We start from the raw sequence: 16409 nt of genomic DNA on the forward strand, positions 1-16409 counted from the left end.
AGTCTGAATATGTCTGCAAAACGCAAATCCAAGTGCAAAATTCTTCTTCACACCTTCTCGCCATTGAAGGAGATAAATTCTTCAGGGAGGGTGGAGAATTTCTTCTTAACAAGTCTGAACAAGGACCTCAGCCAGTATCTTTACATCCATGTTAAGAGCTACATAGGATAGTGTCTTTCCCTTTTTGAGGAGTAGAGTCATACAGATATAGGGAAGACCATCTAGAAACTCAGGCATCAATCTCCTCATCTTGGAAATAAAGTGAATATGTACATTTCCCACTATTACTTGACTTGATATTTAACCCCACTTACATAACACTTTAAAAACAAGTCAAAAGTTTGACGAAAAAGTATTTATGAATAAAAAACAAAAACATAGACAGACATTTTGAATATTTAATTATTAGTTGATGAAATGTTCAAATGATATGGAAATCAATGGTCAGCATGCAGAGACCTAAGAGACTTGTCATTGACTTTTTTTGAAGACATGGACTTGGCCTCTACATCTTGGGAATTGCTCTGATAGAAACTTGACTTGAAACTGAGACCTGGACTGGTGATATAAAAATACATACATGAATTTGTCAACTGTTTCGCTATGTTGTTTATACCAAGAGAGGAGCATAAGGCCATTGGTGGCAGCAATACCACTACTATTACTACTACTACTACTAGCACCAATAATAATAATAAGTGAAATAAGTGTTCATCCATATCCTGCAAATGGGGTTGCTCAGAACTGTGTGTAACATACATGAATTTAATACATTTGCGTTTCTCTTGCTCTGCTGGCTCTTAATAAAAACAGTGTGTGGAGAACTGGAGGCTTGCTAACTGTCTTTGTGTCTGCAGAATGGCATCAGAAGCGTGTTTTGTACAGCTCGTCTTGTCCTGTCCGATATTCCCATGGTTAGTGAACGCAGCATCGGGGCATCACTGCCAGTAGAAGGAGCTCTTCAGTCTTCCCTAATCCAAGAGCCAAACATACACAAACATGGCGATATCAGCCGTGAGCAAGATGCAGTCCTCTCTTCGCTGTTCGCTATACTTAATAGTTCTCTGGGTTGCTGGAATAAATACGTCGACCCTTCGTCTTCACCCGGAGCAGCGTTACATGCTGCCGCAAAACAGAGGATTTTTCACGATAGAAGCAAATGAGGATTTAGCAGACGGAGATGGAGGAGGCGCCGTGGCTCCAGCGCAGCCTCTGGCCGCTCACAGTGCCGCTGAAGGCGGGTTGGACTCGGGTGTCTATCCGCAGCATCGAAGTCGCCGGAGCGCTGCTGAATCGACCATGCCAAAGGTGTACGGGCAGGTAATGTAGTGCATCTCAGCGGTACACCTCTTACATACGAACACTGTGCATCACCTCAGACTGCCCTTAGCTGGCGAGGATGTATCAAAGGAATTACGCAAGCCCCACGGCTGCTTTTTAAGTCCTATCATTTCTTGCACCTTCTGCTCAAGCAGCCCTGTTTGCGCCCGCTGTTGTGGGGAGTGAAAGGGTCGCAGAGTGACCTGTTTAACCTCGAAGCGATGTATCCAGTGAACAGGAGAAACGCGTTGGAGTCCGTCGGCTCACCTGGTGTTTTCCACGTAACGTTAGCTGCATTTCGTCCCAGCTGAACACATGCACGAATACGAAACAGCTGCTACGTACATTGAATTCATATCGAAGTTACCAGAAAAGCCCTGAGATTATGGTGCAACCAGGTGTGTTTGTCTGCCGATAAACAGGGATTTTGTACTAGTTGTTCTCCGAATAGGAGGGCAAGAGAAGAGTGGCGTTAATGCCGAGAGAAAGAAATGGACCGAGCTTGTGTTGTCCTTTACCTTGTGTGTAATGGAAAAGTTTGTGTTCAGATGTCAGCGTCAGACGAGGATCTCACACATGGACATTCATTAAAAACGAGGTAGTTCAGTTTGACTGTTCATCAGATGCTGTAATATTTCACATGTGGGAGAAAATAACGAGACAGTTTGTGAATTGTCAGCAGTCAAGTCGTCATTTAGCATCAAACAGAGCTTTATTTTTTTTATAGATTATAGCTGTCAGAACAACATTTTGTCCTGTTTGGTAAATTGCGTGAAAGTAGAATTCAGCAAAAGACATTGCATTTGTAGAGCTACAGTTAGTGTGAGACGTTGCAGTCATGCAAGGCCACATTTGAAATGCAGTTTGGTGCAGGGGTCTCTGAGCTCAGTGGTCCTCGCTCCAGTTCACTGACCCCATTCTGCTTCAATCGAAAGCAAACATTTTCCTCCTGATTTGTACCTTTGCAGCAGTCCAGCAGCTGCTGCCACTCTTTGTCCAGACTCTCTTCCAAATAGGCCCCATTTGAACACACTTAACTCTTACATAAACACACCTGATTGGATTTAATTGCATTTCTTCTTTTTGGGAAGTCCATGCTTGGTGTCGTAGTTGTCCTCATCCTCTCATTCAGGTTAATCCGGATGGTTGCTGATGAGCAGTCCAGTGTTGGTTTGCAGTATTGGTGTAGGGTTATTGGCAGCAGTGCAGTCATTAGTGCTGATCTAGCTTTGTCATTCATTACGGAGACATTTTATCCAGTCGCCTGATGTCTTACACTGGGTGTTAGGCTCACCAAGCCTCCCGGCATTGTAAAGTTTCTGAACACAAACCCTGTGATGGATGTGTAATGAAGCATCTCAGAGCAAACTGCAAGTCTCAGTGAAACACGATTGCCTTCAGAAACATTTCACCTCCAAGCAGAGAAAGAAAGTGAGAGATAGGACAGCGTCATGGTGCAACTTTCAGAGGGCTGAATTCCTCTGGGAACCGACGCCATAAACTCAAATTGGCTGGAATTATAAAGGAGAGATGGGTCAAAGGTGAGAGCTTTTCTACAAATTTTAGGAGTGAGGCTGAAAAGGTTCATTGATTGGCAGATTATTGAGCAACTCTGATAATCAGTTCCCTGGTTCCAGCTTCTCAGATGTGAGCATCTATAGGTTGTCTCTTTATAATAAGAGCAAACAGGATGTCTTTGTGACTGACTTCAGCGTTATCTGACAAATGGTGAATCCAGCAAATAATGTGCAGATTGATTAGTAGAGATAAATTGGCTCTGGGGCCACCTCAGGGCCAGAGCAGGAAGGTGAAAACAGATGAAAATAACCTTTATGCAAAAGAGGGATGACATGAGAAGAAAGCAGAGTGGGTGTTCGTCATTGTATGTGTGGTTGTCTGCCGTTGACAAAGCTGGAATGAGCTTGGCAGAGGAGAAGTGAGCAGAGGGAAGTGTTTCTCTCTGTCATTCGTCATCATCCTGCTGTCTCATGCTGACCGCCTCTTTCTTGTCTAGTGTCACCCGCAGTCCAAACACGGCGAGCAGGACAAATAGCCTCCAGAGAGTCGGATCAGGATCAGGTTTCGTGGCTTGTGAAAGATGTGACCGGCGGAGGTTGTTATTAAATGATTAGCTTGTCAAGTGGTTTTTTCCTCAGCTTCATGTCCCTGGTGGCTTGTAATGGACTGGACATGTTAAGAAGCTTGAGCAGGAATGGTAATGTGAGATAATGGCTCGGTCTGAGTGGGCTTCAATTTGAATACTTAATCGTGCATCCATTGATTTGAACTGTGGGTAGCTGACCTGGTGTGAGGTTGGATTTGCTCAGTAGACTGGAATAGTGAGGGACAATGAAATAAGTCTACATGTTTTTAAGCAGGACTTGTCAAAGTTTGGACCTTGGTCCACAATTGAACGTCAATGGACCCAGCCCAGCAGTGATTGCTAAGTGGTGGCCCGTGGGCCAAATTCAGCCCGCCAAAGCTTCCCATCTGCCCCGCAGAATGTTAATGAATTTAGGAAATGTGCAGATTTCATTTTACTTACCAGTGGAAGAGGCCTGGTCTGTCCTGAGAGTGATCGTCGATTAGAGTGCAATAACATTAATTTGGTAAGAAAGTGAAAATATTAAAAAGTAACAGGGTAATCAGCTGTTATATATTTTTTTTAATTTGCTGAATGTGGTTTTAAGGTGGCTGGTTTTCCTGTATTGACATCATTGCCATGGCGAGGTTCACTGCTGGAGAGAGTGTCGTGTATTGTTGCTGTGGAGTTCACACGTTAATGTTACACCTGAGAATTTGCTATCAGCTCCTAAAGCGCAGATACAGAATCTGTCTCCTTTCCCATAGGATGCAGCTCACCCAGGTTTGTTCTCATTTCAACAAACGTTTGGCCAGGGCACCTCACTGACAAGTATCTCCTCTTTGGTTGAATGCAAACAAGTATCTTGTTCCTGATTTGATTCCATTTCACTGTCAAAGTGTCACCCAAAGCCAAAGTTGCAGCTTTTATGTGCCCTCACAGGTTGGGGTATGACTATACAGCAAACACTGGAACATCCATGACCAACGCAACCAGTGGATGCTCTGCTCTTGTTTTCACTTCCTAGTCTTGGTCCAGGAAATTCTAGAAGGCACTGCTGTAATGTTCTGCTTGGTGCCAGACTTTGGTGCCAGTTCTGTTGAAGCCTATGGGATACACATGGAGAACCACACTAAAATCCAGCATCTGTACATCACATGACCTTTGATGAAGAAGTGCCTCTACCAAATGAAAACCACACTTCAGAGAACAGCTACTGACTGATGCATCAGGATCTGCCCATTTGTTTACTGTTGGTCTCCAAGTAGTATCCAAAGGTGATGATATGTGTACTCTACAGGACTCCTGGTGAATCAGATTGAAATACTCCCCGTGGTAAATTTAAAACACGTTGCTAGTGAAGTGTCCCTTGAAAATATTGAGTGTAGGATAAACACATGTTGTAAACAAAATCTGAATCGTTCATTCATTCTTGCTTCCTTTTATTTCAGTTCGGCTCTACAATGATTGACAGGGCTAATAATAGCTAATGTTATGGGAATATCAAACATTCAAATCCATAGCCATATTGTTTATCAGCCTCGTCTGATTATTCATTGTGCATTGCACTAAACTAACCCTTTGCTACAAAACAACAAAGACATGGGTTTCATGGCTATCAGAAACTTAGAAAAACTTTCAATGATGAACTTGATCATGAAATAGTGCACACTGTGCATCACCGTACCTATCATTGATTTTTTGATGAGCGATCATGGTAAGTGCATGTCAGCTCATGTTCAGCCAGTCAAAAGCTTTGAATGTGAACCTGCAGTAGTCAGAAATGTTCGGTTTGCATTGGCGTTAACTTAAAACAGCAGTTTTTGTCAATGTGACAAAACATACATCAGTGGGCCACATGCTCAGTCACCATTGTTTTAACTTGACTTCTTTCAAAGGATGGTGACTTAACAGACATTTATTTAAATGAAACATTTTGAGATTATTACTGAAAGAAATGATTAAACCTTAACTCATTATTATAAAATGTTGCCTTAAAATTCATGTTTTCATAATAACAGAGGTTTGTCTGACTTATTATTTCACAGTGGATGCCCTTGTTGAACTAGCTAACAGATGCTAACTGGCTAAATTTGGGAGCAGTTGTTCTTAAGCTACCTATCTGAAGACAGGCTCGGGGCTTGTGATTGTTTGACAGACTGATGACACTGCTGTCAGTGAAAGTATGACATAAAATGTGTCATTATGAAGAGTGAAAGAGAAACTGTGAAGATAGAACATGTTGCACGATTGCAGGGCGTCATGTTTGGTGTTGTGTAGTTGATTGAAAACCTTTGTCCTCCTGCAAGTCACTGGCCTAGAATATAATGTGCTGGGTGGTGTTGAATTGACTGGCCTTTTAGTTCATTACCTGTCTGTGTTAACATCTTATGGTCAGCTCAGCTGTTTAGAAATATGGGACTGGTCAGCTCGCAACGGGAGAGGATCGTCGTCATGACGAGTCAGACGGCTTTAAATCCTCATATCTGCTGTTTGTTCACCAGCTGTTGTTGTTATTCAAAGACGGTGTCGCTGCTATTTCTGGTGTCCCAATGTTGCAATTACCTCTGTTAATCATCATGTGCTGGCTGTACTGTGGACTGTAAACAAACAGTAAGAAGCCACGCAGTGAGTGTGGACAGATGTGTCCTGTGTGTTGTGGTATGTTAAAGACACACCATGTCCAGCAACATCATTTCTCTAGCCATTTCAAAAACCTACATTTATATGAATTATTAATGTGTTGCTCTAATCTACTAAATCTAAATGTTTATTAGACATCACACAGGGCGATTGAACCCATGGCCGCCTCATTAAAGTGTCTGCATGCACTTTCAAACACTTGAGTCTGATTTGCTTTTGAAGTGTTTTGAGGAAGTGATGCGCTTTACATTTCAGTTTTTTAAAAAGTTTAAGAGAACTGGGTCAGCCCAGTTTACCTAAGAGTTCAGTTAGTAGCAGACTGCAGTACAGTTTCTGTCCAGTATCAACAGTACCTGGTAATGCTGGGAGGGGTGTTAATGTAGTGTGGAGAACAGTAAGGGTGTGGAGGTCTGGGAGTTTGTCCGGGTTGGGTGTTTATGCTTATCCAGCTCTTAGCCAGTTACCGTAGATGGCATGAACACGTAATGTACTGTAAGAATTCTGTGTTAAAATCAGCAACATTTATCAACCTGCTGTTCATTTAGAGGTTTGACTGGGTTGCTGGCATGAGTGATTATAATCAACATGGCTGAACATCCACACTTATATCCTACTGGAGCTAATAGAGTAAGTTGAAAACACAAGATATCACCATAAAAACTTATGACCCGCGCTGACAGTCCTGGTGGAGCTGCTCACGGTGTAGGTTTTCATTCAGAGTTAAGCATCAGATTTACCCAACTGATAACCCCTTTGCGACTCCTGCTATTTGGAGAGTGCACTGTGTCATATTGCAGTTCAGCTGTAATGTGTGTAAGTGAAAATGACAAGACTGCTGATTAGTTTCTCCATTAATATCGTTTTGTCTCAACCATCAGGATCTCATCAGTATTCCTTCTCCGATCAGTTACATTTTTTAGGAGGTTCACATCAGCTACTGCAGAGTCTACATACACCTTATATCATGAATCAGACCAGACCAGCTCGTCCATGTTGTCTGATATTTGGTGCTGGGTGTGTTGCATACAGTCGCCTCTGAAAGCAGCTGCCTGCTGCGGCTGAAAATGACCCTGATGAGAGTGGAGAGACTGAACCCAAACATGAGAGTTTGGTGAGAATTGTCTGTAGGTCCACCTGGAAACCCCTTTCACATCCAAACAGTTATGTGAGGGTAGAGGAGAGGTGATCTTTGGGAAGGTAAACCTCATTGCAACTTTGACAGGATAACAGAACACAGGTTTTCACAGACTGCTGCTCTGTGTGAGAGGTGTGTGTGTGTGTGTGTGTGTGTGTGTGTGTGTGTGTGTGTGTGTGTGTGTGTGTGTGCGTGTGCATTTCTGTCAATGCATGCTTCATTTGAGCTTCTGAAAAATCCAACTGATTGGCATTAGATCACCTGGAGATGGAGCAGTGTTTACAGCAGCATCAGACTATGAAACACACTCTTTCTGACACATTCTAACACATCTTCATAACACATGCCACACCTCTTCACCCTTAATGCTTGCATGCAGATTTTGATTTTCAAAGCCTCCTGAAATTCATCACTGACTCTCACTTTTAACTCCTCGAGCTTGGGCAGGAGGCTTAACAGCCAACTGAGCATGTGTGCTGTAACGCAGCACTTAGCTCCAGTATGAAAACATCTTCATTAGTTTTTGTCTGGTTGAGTTTGTGCAGCTGCTGTCAAGACGTTTCAAGCAGAGCTTTCTTGGTGTGGAACGTCGTTAATCCACTCCTCATTCAGCCTTAAAGAACTTGAATATAATGTTTATCATTTTCTACGGAGTGCCTCCATTCCACATACTGACAAGCCTTGCATTAGAACTGTGTGATCATTCAGATTCGTGTACACAGATTCACAGCCAATTATCTTGCACCTCGGTATCCTTTTTAAGTCTGATTTTCTTGTCTGAATTCGTCAACACCTTGCTTTCAATCAGCAGGGGCTAACCTGAAAAAGAGCCTGCATGGGGATGTCCGCAGTCACATTGTGAGGACAGTGGCTCACTTGCGGTTCCTCCCTGTAGGCAGAAATCCGCCGGTAGCTAACAGCACAGACTAACGCACACATGCAAAGTGGAGAGCGCTCGGCGCCTGGTGAGCGTGCAGCGAACCTTAGTTGCCTGCCAGTCCTGCAGAGATGATGTCATTGTTTGAGACTGGCTCTGCCGCCGATACTCTCCTGGCCACGATGCCCCCACCACCCACACATCCCCCCACAGTTGAATAATGGAGAGCTCAGAGCTGAGGACAGGGGAGGGTGGAGGGGGGAGAGTGGAGGCTAAATGCCCAAGCGTATTGTTGCTCCGTTCCGCTCCTTGGTAGTACCAGACACAGAGCCCAACTCCTCCACGCTGCCAATAGGATATCAAAGTGCCAGAAGGGTGGGAAGAAAGGAGAGGAATGCAGCAGATAGCAATAAAGTGGTTTCCGTATCTGCTGTAAAGCCTGTGCTGCAAAAAATCCTCTCGAGTGTCATTTTCTTGATGCTAATGCAGAAATCTGCCCATTTTTGTCTGTTTCCAGAGTGAAACGACAGGAGAATCTGCCTGACAACTGGTTAAATGATCTCACTTGGATGGCAGATATTGCTTGAAGAAAAATCAGATATTAAGGCTTGGAGGTATAAGGCCTGGAAACAAGCCGAGTTACTGGATGACAAATTGAGCTCTCTTCCAGTGGGATGATGGGATATAACGCAGACTTTACACGTGCCTACACCTACGCAGGGAAGGAGTTTCTAGCTTGTTGTAATACACTGGGTTAGCTGCACTGTCTGGAGTTTATTTAACTGTGTTGGTGCTGCAAGTTTCACTTATGTAGCTAATCCTCAGACGAGATATGTCTGACCTGCACTTATCTCTTCTGGCTGACGAACGCCACAAGAGGCTGGTTTGCTGTGTTACATCTAGGCTTGGCGAGGCCTTTTATGAACACTTTCCAATGGCAAATAATACAGGATGCTTTGTGAATACTAAACAGTGCAGCTGAAAATTCTGAAATGGCATTGGTTTCATCCCGAATAATCAATATACTGCACATTGATGAGGCTTTTAACTGTTGTCACACAGCCAGTTGAAAGCCCTGCAGCTAGACGCGTCCAGGGGCTCTTTATTTGGATCCAAGCACAAATAAGGAATGAAGCCAGTTTCTCAGTTGCATGTCATGGCTTGTTAGTGAAAGCAAAAGCTTCGCTCGACTATTTGGGATGTGACACAATTAAGAAGGTCAGTGTATATGGACACCACATGCCATATGATGGGATTGTGAAATGTTTATTTAGGCACTAGGTTTGATTTAGTGTCAGTCGTAGTTCTAACTGCTCAGCTGACGAGAGGTTAACGCTACATTGCCTTGAAGTAGTATGCAGTTGTATTGGAGTAGTTTTACAGTTGCAGTTTACAAGGTCAGTTTTCAAACTGCAGATCATGGGTTAAGTGTCTGACAACGTCATGGACAGAGATAAATCTTTTTGTTTCAGCTGCCATCATATCACTCTTGCCAAAGCCACCAGACTCATTAATACAAAGTAACTTTATCTTTGTAAAGCACACCTCAATCAAAGTCGACAGAAACCCTGCCTCCTGTCAGCACTGATGAAGTGATGAAGCTCTCATTTGAGAGGACTTTCCAGCAGTCTGTGGTCAGAGCTTATCCACTCTGGCTAGTTTGATTGTCCTCATGGTTAACTGATTAACTGTCCCGAGTCTCAGCATGTTTTTTTTATTTTTTGCATGTTCCCATAGTTTGCCCAGCTGTTTTGTAGCTGCTTCTTTTCTAATTCTCAGTGGATTGTTAATGAATTCCGTTCATGAATCTATTTCCTCCAAGATTCAGTCATGTCAGGTAACTGACATGCTTCTTGTTAAGGGTGGTGCAACAGGTGAAACAGGTAAATCAGCTTCTGGATATTTCTCATTGCTCAGTGGGCCATTGTTTTACTCATCAGGAGGTAAAAGAAAAGTCTTCTTGAAGTAAGCAATGCTTGAAAAGATCTTTGTAATATGAGATGAAGAGCAGAGAAGACAACAACCATTTCTCTGCTCCTAGAGACGAGTCGGGAGTGCAGGATAGTGACAGACACAAGTCATTTAAGACCAAAGCATGAGGGGGGAGGTGGGGTGGTGGTTTACTGACCCTTAAGGCCTGCTCATACCTTTATTAACAATAGCAAAATGATGTGACAAAGTCAGTTTGTATCAGTGCAATTCGTGCAGGCTGCAGGTCCACTTCCAGTTTGTAAAGTAGATCTTTGGAGATTATCACGTCCACTTCACTACTGACGAGCTTCCTAACTGACAGCTGGCTGCCTAACTCGACTAGTGTGTGCATTTTGTGGGCTGCGTTGATTATTAGCGGTTAGCTTGCCAGTTACAGTACTTCACCAACCTGCCTTTCGAGTTTCTTAAATGAATGAAAAAAGTAATGCATGCACACTGACTCCACTTGACTAAGACATTTCAGTATCAGCTGCAACTTATGTACTTTGGGCAGAGTGGCCAAAGATGTCACATTCGTGCAAGTACGAGCTTGCATCTACTTGTTAAACAGATAAATTGATCATGCTGTCTCTCTTCTGATGCGCTTTGACTCTGGTAAAGTGTCCTGAAGTCTGTTTCACTCCCTCCTCTGTGGACTCAGCCCTGAAGTTACTCTGCTGTCCGCTGTCTGTATGTGAGGAGCTCAGCCCGACCCTGGAGCAAACAGTCGGTGACACAGAGAGCAGAGGGGAGAGGCTGAAGTGGCTTTTGTGCCCCCCAATGCCACTGAACGTCCACATCTCATCCACTTTCTTCACCAGTAGCTCAAACAGTGCTGTGCACTGTAGGAAGTTGGTGTTGACTTGGACGAGCAAGCCAAAAAGTGCAGGCTGATTGGCTGTTGTCCTGTTTATTTCTGCTGTGTGATGGGCTGAGGTCTTCTAGTGTCAAGTGAAAATCATTACCAACGTAAAAATTTCATCATAATTCCCTACTGAGATTGTTTTTCTGCATAGCTCCAGGCTACAGATAAAACAACTGCTTCATTGTTAATACTGCTGATCAAAATCACAGAGAGAAATAAACACAAAGATTAATGATAATAGAATAAATAATTACTGACCCCCCCAAAAAAGCCATTTCTCTCTTTCAGGAGCAAAGTGGTTTTCTTATTGTGTGCTCTAGTCATTCGTTTTAATTGTATTCTGAGCACACGGGTCGAATTTCTTACCACTGACCCAGCATTCATTAAAGTCCACAACTGCTGTTCATCAGCTCATTGACTGATTAACTGATGAGTAAAGTTCCATCAGAACAGAGGCCTCGTGTTTGAAGAGATTTACAGAGTATTTACGTGTTCCCTTTACTCAATTTCATCAGCTCTGTCTGGAAGCTGTGTGTAGTGTGTGTAGTGTAGTGCAGTGGCCCCAGTGGTAACCTGATGGACCCATTTAACACTGATGCACAGGCCTATTTAAAGCCTGTGCAGCAGAGAAAAATCATTAGCTCATCAAAGGCTCCCGTGTTAATGAGCTCCTTGTTACCTGCGCTCGCTTGAAGTGCTCCTGCACAACTTGACTCCTTCATCAATCGCTTCATGCCTAACTTTATTTTTATTTTTTGACTAAATCTGTGCTTTGTTAATGAGAAGAGTTGTGTCTTCTTTTAAGGAAAAAAACAGTCATCAGAGGGGAGGAATTAAGTGTATGCTCCCCCTGTCTGTTCATGCACCACAGCACACCTGACTTCAGCATCTTCTAAACATGTTAAAGAAAAAATTCAAGACTGCTCATTTTAGGTGTTGAATGGTGTTAAACATCTAAACTCGTAAAATCCCTTTTGCTCCTTAAACACCACTGCTTGTCATTAGCTTACACACAACAGTTATGAGTTCGGACTCAGTGTGAGTTCAAGTCTCCTTTGTTATAATAGCATTAACATCTGAAAGGCAGATTTTTCCTTTGACTAAGAAAGGAAGGAAGAGAAGGGAGTTCACCAGACCTCTGCAGCCTGCTCCTCTGCTCTGCTTGAGGCTAATGGCTCCAGGCTGCGTTAGCCACCGCTAGCATAACACAGCCAAACCTCAGACAGGACTGTCAGTGGCTGAGTTGTGTTGAGGGCAGTGATGATGGCGACACCATGTTCTGACAAAGATCAAGAACATGTGGAATCAAAAAGACGATATTCCTGATTCTGCTGCATTGATTTTGGCCATTTTTTAAAACTGTCTGATGATGTTATTAACAGTAAATCAGTGGACTTTTTAAGAATCCTGAATGTATTTACAATTTTGCCAATAATCTGTACAGATGAGATAGATCCAGGCCCATAATTTGTGACTGAAATTTACTGCAGGAAAAATATAACTTAAATTTGGAATTTTTCTTGCGTGGTTACGCTTTACTCTTCGACACATCTAACATGTTGCAGAAAATCATCAGTGCAGTGTCTATGCTGTGTGTGTATAAGAACGTTTCCGTTGCCAAGGACTCGTTTTCCAATTTTAAGAGTTTTACTTCTCTAGCAGGATTTTCTACATGGTGTTCTCTGTATGCACCAGTTTAAGTAACTTTGGGTGTTTTGCCAAAGAACTTAATTGTTTTGAGCAGGATGTGGCAGTGCAGATATAAATCTCGCTCCCCCCACCACAGAGCTAGTGGGGAACCATTAAGATGGCGATAAACTCAGTGTTCCAGCCTGTCGACTCTCAAGGTCTGGCTGAAGAGTGACCCATCGTGAAACGAGCGGAAGCCCTCCTCTCTGCACCGTCTGACTCCTTCTCTGGGTTTAGAGAATCCTCTCTGCTCTGAAGCCTTTGCACCCCATAACGCTGGGTGAGACACGCTGTATTATGCATGCGAGTGTGAGAGAGGAAGACCGAAAGCGTGGCAGTGTAGTAGCCTTGGTGGCTTCTTTTTGATGTGCTTGACTCCACCCCTGTCCATATAACGCCCCGACTCCCCAAGTGACCACAAAGCTGTCACAGAGATTGATGGAAGGGAGCAGATAACACCTCCCTGTCACTTACAGAGCCACCTCTGGACTGTCTGCCATGTCGCAGCACAGTGTGTGTGAGGGGAAATAAAAGAAAGGAATCAAAACAGCACAGACAGTATGCTAAAGAGGAATGCTACCACGACCAATACTGAATTCTTGTTAGCCTGAAGGTATGCATTATTTTCAGACAAATGTGCAGATGCAGCCATTTCATCAGGGTCCAATAATATTCTGTGTAGATGGGATGTGTCTTCAGATGTTGCTTGGCTGCAGCTTATCCTCCTTGTTACAGTAGTGAAGCAATATTGATAAGGGTTGGTAAAGATAGTGTTTCTATGTATAGAGCATATTACTCAGTACATGATCAAACAGTACTTGGCAACGGAGAGATAATCAACACTAACTCATGCACAAAAGCAAGCTAAAACGCCCTTCACTCTGCATGTCTGGGCCTCCCAGCCACAGTAGGAAAGTGCAATGTAGACAAAATATATATTTTTATGAATACCACAACATAATGATAGATAAATGTGAAAATCACTAGTATATTAAACTTATGTATCCAGATTTGTTGAGGCAAAGGTGGTAAAGGCTGGAGAATGAATGTGGCACATGCAGCATGCACGGTTTGTGAGCATGCTTTTATCGTGCTGTATGATTTCACGTTTTGCTTAGCAGCTTGAGAGCCGACAAAGAGAAGGGACAAAAGGGCTCAGAGCTTGATGGAAGAGGTAACGACAAGAATGATGAAGGAAAAGAACTTTCCAGTGGAGGCAGACCATGACATTAGCAATTTAAATGAGAAGAGATCGCCCCAAAAAACAACCTGTGATGGACTCAGCTGATGGATGATATATTCATCCAATCACCCAACCCTTAAAAATAGTAAGCTCTCATACTGAATATTTCAAATATTATGCGCTTGCCACCTCACAAAAATATTAAAAGATACATTTCTTGGTCCTTTGATGCTGTAATCCTGAAGGTCTTCATTATTTCAAATCCCATTTTTGACTCTGTTTATTACATTTAGTAATTACCTCTCTGTGTAGTTGTTCTTAGTGTTAGTGGCAGAGTCAGGCATGCTTGTTTGGAAGTCAAGTTACCTACACATGCAAAAGAGATTCACAGGAAACTATAAAAACACTAAAATATAAATTGAAGTGTTACTGTTTGGAATTAAATCTCATTAGTAGTAGCTTCCTTTCTCTGTTTACCAGTAGCTCTCCTGCAGTCACATCAGAGCTAAAACAACATTTCCAGCTGCTTCTTCATCACATTGAAAGAGTTCAACATGCAAAACCACAGGATGGCTTTTATTGTGTCAACAACATGAGGCAATGAATTCTCTCTCAGTTCAGTTTCTGTGGCTGCACTGTAAACAGATACACAGGGACCAGTTGGTCTTTTGTTGGATTTCTGGCTGCTCAACGTGTGGTTGCTTTCATTTTGGTGGTGTCATGTTGAACTGTGGAAGTCGTTGGGGAAAACACACTATTACCACCAGCGACCACAGGTGTCGCCAAATGTACCAGGAACGACATCTTAAGGATTGGAACTGTGAAAATGTGCAGTCACATACATTGGAAGAAGGCCTCAGCTGGAGAATTCAGTCCTCTTTTGCAGCCCGTTTTAAAGTGGACATTGTGTTCCAGAGACAGGTCACCACAGATACATCCTCCAGTGATGGTAAACACGTAGCTGTAAATGTGGGAGGTGTCAGTAATGATGTACTTACACAGTGCGTGGTGCATTTTAAATTTTAATTGGACCACAAAAATGTTGTAAAGTGGAGGTCCCTTGAGAATTTAAGGAAAATGGCTGCTTTTCGTCTAGCGTGTAACTATCTGAGCGGTCGTGGTATAAAAATGCTTGTAAAGCCCTTGTGTCGCCTGGTGTGCTTGTGTGAGGAAGGTCATGAAAAAGTCAGTTGAGCTTGAAGTGGAGCTCTGAGACTCTGAGGCTTAGAGTCACAGTTTGTGGAACTTACAACAAAGATGCTGCGTTGATTAGAAGATAACAGGGAGCGTTTATGGTTCGCAGATGTTCCTCATCATGGTGATGGCCCATGTTTAGTGTTGCTGCCTCTATTTCTAGCCACCACCTAGGAACAGGACAGTGATCATCGATGGATGGACCCTTGCGGCATTAACTGTCATCCTGCTATTTGCTGCAACCTGGCAAATAGTTTTTTATCTCATAGTCGTCATCATTCTCTAGATTCAGCTGTGTCAGTCTGCGGAGCTGCTGGCACCCTTTGGGCTGCTTGCATCACGGCCAATGATGCCTAAAACGCAGAGATTTACTGCTGTAACACTTCGGCCTGAGAGATGGCTCTGGCTTTTACTGAGGCGACCCTGAGGGAGGCAGACTGAGGAAGATGGAGAGGAGGAGGAGGAGGAGGAGGAGGCTGATGACTAAAGCAAGAGACGGGAAGGCAAGTTGTGTATCAGTGAGGCTGGCTTCATGACAGCGGCTCATAGTCGTGCCTTTGTTGGAAGTCGCATGAGGAAAAGGTTAAACTGGTGTCTTGCAGGCGACACACAGTCTGGTCCTGCAGGATGTTGGCTTTGCTGTTTTCTGGCAACGACTTCAACATCACGCAGTAGGAAATATCCACACTTGGGTCGTCTTACATTTGCATATCATCAGTCTCTGTTTGATGCTTTCCAGGACCTGTTTTGTGATAAAACGCTGTAATTTTCTGTAATCACTCACCCCCTGAACAAAAACACAATATATATTGTTGCTGCATTTCGTTGTAGATTCTGAGGCCTCTGTGGGTGGTGCTTTTGGTGTCTCTGCGTTGTCTTTTATGTGTTTCTCGTTGTGAGATTATGGTTGAATGGTGAATCCAAACCCTGATATTAACAACACAACAGGCCCAGAAGTACATGCTGCACTGCCAGCTGCTGTTCTTAACTGCTGAAATGTTTCAGGCGGAATATTTTATTACATCCAGTTTCTCATGCGATCGCAGTGCCAACGCTTTGGCACTGTCGTCCTCCTCATTGTTGTGATAGTAGATTCAGTAAATTCAGAAGTGGGTCGAGGGTTGTGTCTGATCACAGCCGACAGGGGTAGCAAAGATATTTGTTGTTTATTCCTCAGTGTGAGCCTCTAGGAGAGTGCAGAAAAAGCCTTTGAAGCAAAAAAAGAGCCTTTTCAGAAGCTGGCCCCCCCTCGCAGAATTATCAATAAAAGATAAGGGAAGGAAAGCAGCATGGGTGGTGAGGCAGTGACAATGAAAAAGATGAAATAGCCTATTTCTTTGCATTGATCTATGTGCCCTATGGGAGGTGCACTGAATAGGGAATTGGTATCATTGCATTACCTATACATGGAAAATCAACTGTGCCTACACGTGTGTGTGTGTGTGTGCA

The 16409-nt window shown here is 43.3% G+C and overlaps 1 protein-coding gene across 3 annotated transcripts in view; it reads left to right on the top strand.

Annotated features, from left to right (window-relative positions):
- Positions 1-963: 963 nt before the first annotated feature.
- Positions 964-16409, top strand: part of sorl1 (sortilin-related receptor, L(DLR class) A repeats containing) — a 95674-nt gene continuing 80228 nt past the window's right edge. For all 3 annotated transcript variants that reach the window (XM_076734622.1, XM_076734623.1, XM_076734624.1), the window contains exon 1: positions 964-1320. In XM_076734622.1, coding sequence (XP_076590737.1) covers positions 1000-1320 — 321 coding nt within the window. In that variant the 5' untranslated portion in view covers positions 964-999. The remainder of the gene's footprint in view (positions 1321-16409) is intronic.

Source organism: Chaetodon auriga, chromosome 7 (assembly GCF_051107435.1).
Source record: "Chaetodon auriga isolate fChaAug3 chromosome 7, fChaAug3.hap1, whole genome shotgun sequence".
NCBI classification, from domain to species: Eukaryota; Metazoa; Chordata; class Actinopteri; order Chaetodontiformes; family Chaetodontidae; genus Chaetodon; species Chaetodon auriga.